At 42.4% G+C, this 13,759-nt stretch overlaps 1 protein-coding gene across 1 annotated transcript in view; it reads right to left on the bottom strand.

The window, feature by feature from the left end:
- mtmr12 (myotubularin related protein 12) overlaps positions 1-13,759 on the bottom strand; it is a 189,259-nt gene that overhangs the window by 2,220 nt on the left and 173,280 nt on the right. Inside the window, exons 10-13 of the mRNA XM_048614037.1 lie at positions 11,001-11,131; positions 10,400-10,478; positions 3,066-3,136; positions 2,622-2,791 (exon numbers count right to left, since the gene is read on the bottom strand). Of these exons, the coding sequence (XP_048469994.1) occupies positions 2,622-2,791; positions 3,066-3,136; positions 10,400-10,478; positions 11,001-11,131 (451 nt within the window). The remainder of the gene's footprint in view (positions 1-2,621; positions 2,792-3,065; positions 3,137-10,399; positions 10,479-11,000; positions 11,132-13,759) is intronic.

Below are 13,759 nucleotides of genomic sequence, written 5' to 3'. Positions count from 1 at the left end.
CCATCCCCGCCTCTTCGACCTGTTTGTTTCCTCTCCACCTATCCTCTCCTCTATCCCTCTTCTATCCGCCTCCCACTCTCTCCCTATTTATTTCAAAACCCCCTTCCCCGCCCCCTTTTCTGATGAAGGGTCTAGGCCCGAAACGTCAGCCTCTCTGCTCCTATGATGCTGCTTGGCCTGCTGTGTTCATCCAGCCCTGCACCTTGTTGTCTCGGATTCTCCAGCATCTGCAGTTCCTACTATCTCTGATTCAATTTTAACTCCACAGATACCATGTTCAAATGCAACAAGATCTGGACAATATCCAGACTTGGGCTGACAAGTGGAACATTCATGCCACACAAGTACCAAGTAAACCATCTCCAGTCAGAGGGAAACTAACCACTGAACTTTGACAATCAGTGGTATTGTCATCACTGAATCCCCCACTAACAATATCCTGGAGGGCTGCTATTGACCCGAAACTTAACTGGGGCAACCATATAAATATACTGTGGTTACAAGAGCAAATCAGAGGCCAGAAATCCTGCAGTGAATAACTCGCCCTCTGACTCTGAAAACCCTGTCCACCATCTACAAGGAACAGATCAGTAGTGTAATGGAATACTCTCACTTGCCAGGATTACTGCAGCTCCAATGGCACTCGAAGCCTGACACCATCAGGACAGAGCAGCCTGCTTGATTGGCAACATATCCACAACATTCACTCCCTCCACTATCACTGCTCATTTCCATCTACAAGATGCACTACAGTAATGCACCAAGTCTCCTTTGATAGCACCTCCCAAACCCATTACCACTACCATCTAGAAGGACAAAGGCAGCAGACACAAACACTGACCTGCAAGTTCACTTCCTGACCTGAAAATAGATCGCCACCCCTCCAGTTTTACTCGTCAAAGTCCTGAAACACCCTCCCAAATGGCACTGTAGGTATTATTTAAGGCAGCAGCTCACCACCACCACCACCTTCAGAGCAAGTAGGAAAGGGCAGTAAATACTGGCACAGCAATGCTCACATTCCATGCATGAATAACAAAGGTTACCTCCATTACACATCAATCTGCTCTTCAATTCCCTATAATCCCAAATTCCATGTAAACAAAGATGTAGTACTTGTCCTTTCATCCTCTCTTCTCACCACTGGAGCATCAAATACTTCTCCTGGATGCAACAACAAAACTTCATCCAACTTAGCATATATGCTTACTAGGCACCTTTGAGCACTGTATTGACAGAATGCAGACTAATGATTTTTGCTTAACAATTCTGCTCAGTCCACAACTGTATCTCTGCTCTTGGTTCTCTGCCACTTGAGTCTCCATTAAACTTCTACCTCTCTGACCTTAAATGTAAACTCAAAGTACAACTCCTCTTACTCATAAGCATGCCATGGCATTCTGACTAGGACTTAATCACTACTAAACACACTTTTAGAAATCAAGTGCTGATAACTGAAGGATAGCTACACTACTTGCACTCCCAGGCATTCTGATGCGAGCTGGTTTTTTGGGGTGGGATGTTACCTATTGGTACATGGTCAAAGTGACCCACAGCCCTGAGGTTCAACTGCTTTACGTCAGCTACACTGCTGGGCCATGGACTCTTTTCCGCCTCTGCAGATTTTCCATTACTCCTCTCTTGCAGTTGTTCTGTTACCATTTACACCTCCTTGAGCTCATTTGTTATGTTTCTGTACCTGACTTATCAAGTCAGTTCGGAATTTAATCATTCCCACACTCACCCAAATCAGAATGTTCTTTTGTTCATTTTACATATCTTTTTGTGAATTTGTACATGCCTGAAAACTTGCTCAAAACTTCTTTCAGTTAAGAGTCATCAGCCTAAAACAACTGTTTCTATCTTTAGATACTGACAAACCTAGTGACTGCTTCCAGTAATTTAAAGAAACAAAATATACAAGCTTATAAAATACAAGGTTCGACAGAGTCTTAAAACAAAGCACTTAAAGCAAAAAGAGATTTCTGTGGAATCAGTTTTCCGTTATGAAATTAAAAATTCTCATTGTTGCCTCAGCTGAAGGTTTTGATTCAGGTTAATTCCAGTAGTATTGCTTTCTACAGCAAAGCCACTACAAATCTAAACATGAGCAACCTGCCTACTTAATCAGTGGTAGTGACTTAAATGATACTTTTCCTACTTCCCCCATTATGTCCCAGCCAAGATCACAGGCCTCTTCTAGAGAATCAACCAACTCTTCCACCAAATACAAGATTGGTGCACTACTTCAAAATCAAATGGAAGATGTTAGGAGTACCTCAATGTTGGTTTGAGAACGGTTTTCTATTCAACAAGTCACCTCATGTTACGTAGAGAAATCAAAAAGTAGTCACTCCGACAGATTAGTTTTAGCACTTTGGCACACAGAAATTTGATAAACATGACCCAATCTGATAAGCAGAGATATGGTAACACTCACAATTAAGCCTTTTATTCACATCTTGCCTCAGTCACAAAATATGACACAATATACTCAAACAATTTGCATTAAAAAATGACAAATTCACTTAATATGCTACCAAATCACTGTGCACAACTGTCCAAATTAAATTTAGCGTTGGTGAGAAATTATTTATGTTCCTCAATTATTCCAACCTTACCTCTTTATCGTTGTTTCGCAGAAGATTACATCGATCCAGAAAGCAATGGCAGCCCATCACCCATTCCTTCTGAATTAAACTTTGGAAACCAGATATTGTTCTAAAATGTGGGTCGATGATCACCTGGACTAGACTAGCTACAAGACAGCACAGATCACAGCAATTTTCTTCTGAGAAAGGAAAAAAAAAGAGACAAAAACACACTTAATGGGTTTTCCAATGCAAAAGAAAAACAATTCTGGCTGGGGAGTGAGGGGAGAAATCTAACACCACTCCTCCCCTTAAAAAAAGTTTTTATTTTTTCAATAAAAAGAGTTCGGGTGAAATAAAGTCAACAAAATTAACATCACAAGATCATATCTTTCACATTATATTCTGATCTTAAAATATGGCAATGTTGCAAGAACTCAAATGTTATGCAAAAATAAACAAACTCTTCCTTACCCATAAGCACCACAGTTGTGTTTTTATGTTCCAGGCATTCAACAATATCCAAGGCTTTCTTCAAACATTGCCTGTGAAGGAACACACTACACATCTAAATATTTTGGATCAACTTGTCAATTTTTTTTTTTTTTTTTTAAAATAACCACAAATAATCTTAAACATGTCAATGCCCTCTTCCAGTTATTCTTCAATTCTTTTACCAGCAAAAGACCATGGGTAGCTAAATGTATGGGCACTGCTTGTGAAAAGGCTCAAATAGAGACAGGTCGTTGGGCCAACATTGGCTCATGGCCCATACTTGCTACACAAGCTGCCAGCATTGCTGCAAATCCATACAGCTCACATATTTGCAGAGTAGGAACTTCGGTCTATGTGCCTAGCCAGCTGCAGCAAAAGAAAGTCTGGGACAAAATGGCAACAATTGTTAAGACAGGCACCACATGTTGCTCCCAAAGCTCAATGTTAATCGTTTGCATTAGAAAAACAGTTGTACTTTTGGTTGGTAGTCTCTAAACAATCCTGGAGCGGAGCTGGCTCGATGTTTGCAATAGCAAATTTCTGAAAAGAATGAGGTCTCAAAGCAGGTATTAGGCCCCTAATTTACATATGCAAAGGACCCCCCACCCCACTATTTGAGCTCTCCCAAGAATTGGCCTGAACAATTTCATGTGGGAGTTTTGCCAGAAATTCTTCTGGTATAGGACATAGGTCAGCAGAATTGGATTCTTTGCTGCAAACCATGTGCAACATGTTGCAAATGTGTTTTAATTTAGGGCTGTCCAAATGACACCCACATTTCTTGAAAGAATAATGTTTTTTATAAAACAGCAAAGTGTTTTTCTGAAAACTCCCTTCCCCCTCCCCATTTCTGAAAACACCTATCACCATCCCACCTACCATCCCCAGCTCCACCCCTTCTCTATTTATTTCTGAGCTCTAAGCTTCCTTTCCCCTCCCCATTGCTGAGAACTCACCCACCCTCCTACAAACATGCGATCGCCTGCCCGAAATTCCTCCAGCTCCGCTGCGTCTGCTCCGAAGGTGGGGCGTTCCACTCCCGCACATCCCAAATATCCTCCTATTTCAATGACCGTTACGTTCCCCCCCTCCAGTGATTGAAAACGCCCTCAACTGCATCTCGTGTTTCCCACACTTCTGCCCTCATACACCCCTGCCCAACAAGAATAAAGACAGAATTCCTCTTGTCCCTACATATCACTCCACCAACCTCCGCGTCCAACATATCATTCTCCGCCACTTCTGCAACCTACAACCCAACCCCACAACCAAAGAGATACTTTCCTCCCCACCTCATCTGCCTTTTGCAGCGACCGCTCTCTCTGCGACTCCCGCATCCGCTCCATATTCTCCACTAATCCCACCACCTTTCCCTGGAACCTCACCTAAACGTCCCCCCCCTCACCTCCATTGGAGGCACAAAACAAACCTTCCACATTAGACAGAGGTTCACCTGCACATCAGTCAACTTGGTCTGCTGAATCCACTGCTCCCCATGTGGCCTCCTCTACATCAATGAGACCAAACGTAGACTTGGAGACCTTTTGTACAGCATCTGTGCTCTGTACTTGACAAACGACAACACCTTCCGGTTGCCAACCATTTTAACTCACCCTCCCACTCCCTGGATGACATGTCCATCCTGGGCCTCCTCCAATGTCACAATGACACCACCTAGAAACTGGAGGAGCAGCACCTGATATTCCGCCTCAGGAACCTAAAGCCCAATGGCCTAAACATGGAATTCACCAGTTTTAAAGTCTCCCCTCATCCCCACTTCCTTGACCTGACACAACCTGTCCATCTTCTCTCCCACCTATTCGCCCCTCCCATCCCACTGCCAATCCCCACCACTCCCTACCTGCACTCACCTACCTTCCCCAGACCAACCCCTCCTCTCTCTATTTTAGAGCTCCCCTCCCCTTCCCTCATTTCTGAAGAAGGGTACCGATCTGAAAATCAACTTTCCTGCTCTTCTGATGCTGCCTGGCCTGCTGTATTCCTCCAGCTCCACACTGTTATCTCTAACTCCAGCATGGCAGTTCTCACTATCTGATATTAATGCAAGCCCTTTCTTTCGTAGTTCAGTCCTATTTCCTGTGCCACAAGAGCGTAAGTTTTATTATGTGAAGTTTGCAGTGAAAGAATGAATCACATCATCCAGCCTCAGCCTTTTGTAATGACAACCATATTATGAACACAAAGCAACAGAAGTGCAAATGTATTTGGGGAAAAACAGGAAAGGTTAAACAAAAACCAATAGGAAGTTGAAGCAATGTGTCAAAAGACAGTACTATTGAATCTTAAAGAGAGACTGCTGATCTGTATTGATTGAGACACCAAATAGTTCTGCAGCAGTCAGATAATTATCCAGCTCGTATTTATGACTTTACTTCATAGAATCATACGGTACAGAGGTGGTCTTGTGGCCTATCAAGTCTGTACCAAAGTTACACTAAATATACACTCATCTCATCGCCCAAATGTTATGACACTTCACGTGCTCATCCGAGGCTGTGAGGTTACCCACCTCAACTACCCATCAACACGGGCAGGAACGGTTGTTGGATGTTCCAGGGTATAGTTGTTTCAAAAGAAATAGAGAGGGAGGTAAGAGGTGGGGGAGTGGCATTGCTAATGAGGGATGATATCACAGCTGCAGAAAGGGAGGTCACGAAGTGGGGTTTCTCCACTGAGTCAGTATGGGTGGAAGTCAGAAACAGGAAAGGAGCAGTCACTTTATTGGGAGTTGCCCAATAGCAACAGAGACGCTGAGGAACAGATTGGGAGACAGATTTTGCAAAGGTGCAGAAGTAATAGTGTTGTCACGGGCGACTTCAACTTCCCTAATATAGACTGGACCTTCCTTAGTGCAAATAGTTTGGATGAAACAGATTTTGTCAGGTGTGCCCAGGAAGGATTCTTGACTCAATATATAGATAGGCCGACTAGAGGGGAGGCCATATTGGATTTGGTGCTTGGAAATGAACCAGGTCAGGTGTCAGATCTCTCGGTGGGACAGCATTTCGGTGATCGTGATCACAACTCCTGGACCTTTACTATAGTCATGGAGAGAGATTGGAGCAGACGGTATGGGAAAGTACTTAATTGGGTAAGGGGGAATTAAGAACATCGAACAGTTAGGGACATCTAAGCGGCACCCTTTGGCCCGTGATGTTGTGCTGAACTTATACCCTAATCCGAAGGTCTACCTCACCTCCACCCCTACCTTATACGATCATACATATACCTATCTAACAGCCGCTTAGATGTCCCTAAATGAGGCAGACTCCACTACCCTCTCCGGCAATGCATTCCACGTCCTGACCACTGAGTAAAGAGCCCACCTCTGGCGTCTCCCCTATATCTACCTCCACTAACTTTAAAACTATGCCCCCTCGTGATAAGCTACCTCCACCCTAGGAAAAAGTCTCTGGCTGTCCACTATCTAGACCGCTGATCATTTTGTACAATGCTATTAGGCAAGAACTACGGAGCACCAATTGGGATCAGATGTTCTCAGAGAAATGCACAACAGAAATGAGGTGGTTGTTTAGGGAGCAGTTGCTACAAGTACTGGATAGGTTTGTCCCACTGAGATAAGGAAAGGATGGTAAGGTGACGGAACCTTGGATGACAAGACATGCGGCACACCTGGTCAAGAGGAACGAGGAAGCATACTTAAGATTGAGGAAGCAAGGATCGGACAGGGCTCTAGCGATCTACAGGGTAGCCAGGAAAGAACTGAAGAATGGACTTAGGAGAGCTAGAAGGGAGTATGAGAAAACCTTGGTGGGCAGGATCAAAGAAAACCCCAAGGCTTTCTATACTTATGTAAGTAACAAGAGAATGGCCACAGCGAGGGTAGGGCCAATCAGGGGTACTGGAGGGAATTTGTGCCTGGAGTCAGAGGAGGTAGGGGAGGTCCTTAATGAATACTTTGCTTCAGTATTCACCAGAGAGAGGGATCTTGGCATTTGTGAGGACAACATGAAACAGGCAGATATGCTTGAATAGGTTGATGTTAGGAAGGAGGATGTACTAGAAATTTTGAAAAACATGAGGATAGACAAGTCCCCTGGGCCAGATGGTATATACCCAAGGTTACTACAGGAAGCGAGGGAAGAGATTGCTGCCCCTTTGGCAATGACCTTTGCGTCCTCACTGTCCACTGGAGTTGTACCAGAAGATTGGCAAATGTCATTCCCTTGATCAAGAAAGGGAATAGGGATAATCCTGGAAATTACAGACCAGTCAGTCTTACTTCTGTGGTGGGCAAATTATTGGAGAGGATTCTGAGAGATAGTATTTATGATTATTTGGAAAAGCCCAGTTTGATTCGAGATAGTCAGCATGGCTTTGAGGGGGGCAGGTCATTCCTCATAAGCCTTAGTGAATTCTTTGAGGATGAGACAAAACACATCGATGAAGGTTGAGTAGTGGATGTGGTGTATATGGAGTTTAGCAAGGCAGTTGATAGGGTTCCATGTGGTAGGCTCATTCAGAAAGTAAGGAGGCACAGGATTCTGGGACCTCTGCTCTTTGTGATCTTTAGAAATGACTTGGATGAGGAAGTGGAAGGGTGGGATAGTAAGTTTGCCGATGACATGAAGATTGGAGGAGTTGTGGACAGCATGGAGGGCTGTTGTAGGTTGCAACGGGACATTGACAGGATGCACAGCTGGGCAAAGTGGCAGATGGAATTCAACCCAGAAAAGTGTGAAGTGATTGATTTGGGAAGGTCGAATTTGAATACAGGGTTAATGGCAAGATTCTCAGCAGTGTGGAGGAACAGAGGGATCTTGGGGTCCACGTCCATAGATCCCTCAAAGTTGCTACACAAGTTGATAGGGTTGTAAAGGCGATATGGTGTGTTGGCTTTCATTGGCAGGGAATTGAGTTTAAGAGCCATGATGTTATGCTGCAGCTCTATAAAATTCTGGTTAGACCACACTTGGAATATTGTGTTCAGTTCTGGTCACCTCATCGTAGGAAAGATGTGGAAGCTTTAGAGGGTGCAGAGGAGACTTACCAGGATGCTGCCTGGACTGGAGGGCAGGTCTTATGAGGAAAGGTTGAGGAAGCTACGGCTTTTTTCATTGGAGCGAAGGAGGATGAGCGGTGACTTGATAGAGGTGTACAAGAGGATGAGGCGCATAGATAGAGTGGATAACTACAGACTTTTCCCAGGATGGAAATGACTATTATGAGGGGGCATAATTTTAAAGGTGATTGGGGGAAGGTATAGCGGAGATGTCAGAGGCAGGTTCTTTACAGAGTGGTGGGCGTGTGGAATGCACTGCCAGCAGTGATAGTGGAGTCAGATACTTTAGAGACTTTTAAGTGACTCTTGGATAAGCACATGGAGGATAGTGAAATGTAGGGTATGCAGAGTAGATTGATCTTAATAGGATACCAGGTCAGCACAACATCGTGGGCCGAAGGGCCTGTACAGTGCTGTTCTATGCTCTATGCTCACAGGTAATACATTCCAGATCCCCATCACACTCTTGGATGAAAAAACCTTTCAAATCACCTCGAAACTTCTAAACTACTTTTCACCTTAAAATCATGCCCTCTTGTTATTGACCCTTCAATGCCCTCTTCCAGTTATTCTTCAATTCTTTTACCAGCAAGAGACCATGGGTAGCTAAGTGTATGGGCACTGCTTGTGAAAAGACTCAAATAGAGACAAGTAGTTGGGGCCAATATTGGCTCATGGCCCAAACTTCCTACACAAGTTGCCAGCGTTGCTGCAAATCCATAGAGCTCACATTTGCAAAGTAGGAACTTTGGTCTATAGCCAGCTATAGCAAAAGAAAGTCTGGGATGAAATGGCAACAGGAAACAGCTACTTTGCATTCACTCTGACCACGCCCCTTAATCTTATACACCTTTATCAGCTCTCCCTTCAATCTTCTCTGCTCAAAAATAAAACAACCCAAGTTTATCCAACAGCTCTTCATAGTTAAAGTGCTCCATCCCAGGCAACATCCTAGTGAGTCACTTCTGCACCCCCTTTGATGTAACTAAATCGATCCCACAGTGTGGAGACCAGAATGGTGGCCTAAACAAAGTCGTATACAGCTCTGACATATAATCTTTCTATTACATGCTGTGACACAACCAAAAAAGGCAAGTGTCCCATATGCCTTCTTAACTCCTATATCTGCCCTGACACATCGAAGGGATTTGCAGACAAGCACCCCACATTTCCTCTGCTCCTGAGCTTCCTGGTGTCCTGCCATTCATTGGTGTAAAATGCTGGCAAGACAAGAGTACACAAGAGACTGAATGGTGGGACATTCTTCACTTTTGAGGTCGAGCATTCCATGATTCAACATGCAAGTACATAGTGTTGAAAAATACAAGTGTACAGAAACCATACATTTTCTTCATTCTTTCATAAAGTGTGCATATTGCTGGCAAGGCCAGTGTTTGTTGTCGAACTCTAATTACTCTTTAAGAAGTGGCTTGCTAGGTAATTTCTGAGAGCAGTAAAGAATCAACCACATTCATGCTGTGGATCTAGAGTCACATGGAGGCTAGACTGGACAAGGGCAGCAGATGTCCTTTTTTAAAGAAAGATATTACTGAACCAGACAGGGTTTACAATTATTGCTAACTTCACGATCATTACTGATATTAGCTTTCTGTTCCAAATTTATGAATTGCATTTAAATAATAATTTCATATCATTTGGAATTATTTGAACTCTAACTCATAGGATATTCTACAAACTTTTTGGATGAGAGCAAAAGAAATTAAATATAAAATTAAGTTGAACAGCAATTGGACAATCAAATGTTTTGCAAATTGACAGCCACAGCGAAGAACAGTTTTTTCCAGAAAATTATCTTTAAGCTGTTTAATGCTGCTGTAGTAGATCAAAGGGAAAAAGCAAAGTTTTAACAATAGAACAATAAGCATGTTATATTGAAAGTATGAAGCAATACAATTTCATTATGATTAATGTTTAAAAAAGTGTATACAATGATAAATAGGGATAAAACCCAAAAGAACTGCAGATTCTGTAAATCAGAAATAAAAACAAATTGCTGGAAGAGCACAGCAGATCCGACAGCATCTGTGGAGAGAAATCAGAGTTAACGTTTCAGGTAGAGTGACCCTGACTCAGAACAAAAAGGAATACTGGCTTTAGTTAGGACCAGATTAATGGAATAACTTTATTACTACACAGAGTTAAAGTATTTCTGCTGGGAACAATTCCACCCAATATGCCAATGGGTTCACAAGGTTGACCACACACTGATCATGATTTAACAAGAATATTTCACAAAAGATGCACAAACCTGATAACTTCCAGCCAGTTTGAATTTTCCAAAGCAGACAGCCATTTAATGTCAGTCTCCCAGAATTCAGCAGCATTTTCTGGTCAAGAACAATTATAATGAGAATAATGCTGAATATATCCTGATTAATAAACAAATTTATCAGGCTGGCCCCCATTATTGACTTCAGACCACAAGGTCATTCATGCCTATGTTTTCTAATAATATTCAATAGGTTTTGTGCATGATGTTGAAACATTTAGGACTTTTGGAAATTAATTCAAATATATAGCTAGTTTGAAATCAATTTACAGCTTTCATATAAATTAATACCAAGCCTTTATTACTTATGACTCAGTCCAGTTAAATAGCAAATAATCGACACATCTCTATGCAAAACTACTACTCCATAACATGAAAGGGCTATAATAGAGAATGGTCTACATTTGCCAGGTGTCTATTGTAGTTTTAACTGTCTAGAATGTTTGAATCATATCATAATTAAAAATTACTAACAACGTATTGTGGGTTAAGACTAGACAGCATGCACCTTTAACCACCAAGAAACAACCCATTACTATCCTCCAAAAGGTGGTCCCTAATTTACAATAAGTGAGTTTACCTGTAAGGAACAACTGCTTAAACCTGCTGTAAGAAGCCTGTATTTCCTGTAGAGTTGGGAGAGTGGCTGAAAGGATCTCAGTCCTGATCATGTAATTTATGGGATGGGCTTCTCCAAGAATATGGAGCTGTCTGCAAATTCAAAGCAGAGAGTTGAACCATTAGATTAGTAAAAGCCATGCAGGTGAGGGGTAGAGACAGAACATTTTAAACTTCCTATACTTCTGACAAATGCTGCGCACACGCACTGATCATCCCCGTGTATACATCAACAACTGGAGAGATCTACTGAGGCAGAGTCCACTGGAAAATACTTCAGCACTACTATTGATTAGATTTTTAAACAAAAGAAAACCAAGAAATTAAAAAAAGTGACAAATCAAACAAAGTTGACTTTTTAAAACTCAAGTTGTGGCCAGCATTTATTGCCAATCCCTATTTGCTCAAGAAGGTGGTGGTGAGCCATCTTCAACTCCTTCCATCCGTTTGGTTTAGGTAGACCCACAAAGTCATTGTTGAGGTCGTTCCAGGATTCTGACCCAGTGACACTGAAGGAATGGTGATATATTTCCACGTGTGGATGGTGAGCAGCTTGGAGAAGAATGTGCAGGTAGTGTTCCCTTTTATCTGCCGCTCTTGTCCTTTGAGTACCAGGTGCCATCCCTCCCCATTGTCAAATAGGTACTTCATGTTGATTACTACTGGGGAGAAACAGAGGCGCATATGTACTTCTGAGATCTAGAAGGCAAAGTTTTAAAGATCAAGTGCCTACTACAAATAATAGCTCTGACCAAGCTTGCCAAATTGGGAAAGAACAAAGCTGCTAAATCAGGCTGGAATAACTGCCTCAGTTTGGTAGAGTGGCAGAAAGTAAAAAGTGGTCTTCCACAAAGAGGAACGTTACAACCACTGCTGTTCACGGTTTACATTAACAATTTGATTTTGGAATCAAGAGAATAATTTTCAAAAATGTGCAAAGTGGGGAGGGGGAAATAGCCAATATTGAGGAGAACTGCAACAAATTACAAGTGGACATCAACTTCATTTGCTACTTTGGCAAGATTAAACACAAAATGAAGTAATACATTTTGGTAGGAATGATAAGTAGGTGCAAGTCTAGGTTGGGTAAAAGGAGCAAAAAAAAAAAAAAAGACATCTACGTACAAATACATCTATCGCTTAAACTTTCCATCATAGGTTAGCAAACCATAACAAAAACAAACCAAGTTGTTTAAAGTTTTGGCAAAGATCTGTAGCTCGAGTTGTGGGTGAGGTTGTTGACTTGCTCGCTGAGCTGGCTTGTTTTTGTTCAGACATTTCGTCACCATGCTCGGTGACATCATCAGTGGAGCCTCCGATGAAGCGATGTTATTTTACTCCGCTTGAAATTTATACCGTCCAGTCCATTATGGTGAGTACTGTCATTTCCAATTTTGATCTGCAGGAGTTTGTATATGGGGTCCAATTCTATGTTTGTTGACTGAAGGATGGGTGGATAACCATGCCTCTAGAAATTCCTGTGCGTGTCTATGTTTGGCTTGGGCTACTATGGTTTAACTGGGACAGGGTAATTGATGGCCTTCATTGTCTGAATGTACTGATATTAAAGGACTCTTAATTATTAAGGATTCTAAGCTCGGCGAGCAAGTCAACAAACCAAGCATCAAGTGCTAGGAGGGGTTAGAGGAAGAAGAAAGTAATTGAGTCAAAATCAAGATTGATGTACACGTGTGAATGCCCGAGTGTAGTGAATTCTGAGATTACGCCCTTTGAGTACACTAGCAACCACCCCAACGTCTGCAAATGGAGCTGCATCAGGACACTATTAAACGAGCCACAACACGTTGCTGCAATCTGGAACGGTGTAAAGCAGAACTGAAGCACCTATACAGAGTCTTCAAAAGGAATGGATACCCGAAAAACACAATCCGCCATTACCACCCAGACAGACCATAACAGGAAGACAACACGGCCAGAATCACTAATCATCCTACCATACATCAAGGACATTTCAGAGATGACGAGATTACTCAGATCCCTAGGTATCAGAGTAGCCCACAAACTGACAAACGTAAAGAATCCCATACCCAAAACCAGCAAAACTAGGGTAAGAAAAATACCATCCAAGGACTGAAAAACACCACATAGGCCAAACCAGAAGAAAACTCACAATGAAGGATACATGAACACCAACCAGCAACCAAGAGACAACCAATTCTCACTTGTCTCACTACACACTGACAACGAAGGATATGAATTTGACTGGGACAACACATCCGTAGTTACATAAGCCAAACAGACAGGCCAGGGAATTCCTGGGAGCCTGGGATTCCAAATGGAACTCCATCAAACACATTGAATTAGACCTGGTGTCCATACTGAGAAACAAAACCAGAAGTAGTACCAAACACACCAGCAAACTGAGGCATATAAATAACAAGCGGGACAAACACCGACACTTCATCAGTGGCACACTGATGATGTTACCTAGCAGGGTGACGAAATGTTTGCAACCAAACCCATTAGCTCGGCGAGCATGTCTACAACCTCATCCACAGCCCGAACTACAAATCTTCGAAAACTTTAAATGTTAAAAAGCTCTATTGCACCAATGTACTGGAATGTCAGATTACAAGAGATCTGCTCATGCAGATTAGCAAGGTCATCTCAAAATCAGTGGTGAAATTAATCAGTCACTGCCTGTAACATGCTCCAAATTTCAATGAACTTATGCACTTGTTTCTAGTTCCTGCATGCCAC

Source organism: Rhincodon typus, chromosome 1, assembly GCF_021869965.1.
Source record: "Rhincodon typus isolate 14 chromosome 1, sRhiTyp1.1, whole genome shotgun sequence".
Classification (NCBI taxonomy): domain Eukaryota; kingdom Metazoa; phylum Chordata; class Chondrichthyes; order Orectolobiformes; family Rhincodontidae; genus Rhincodon; species Rhincodon typus.
Note: the sequence above shows the minus strand (reverse complement) of the source record. Positions and strands in the feature narration are given on the sequence as shown.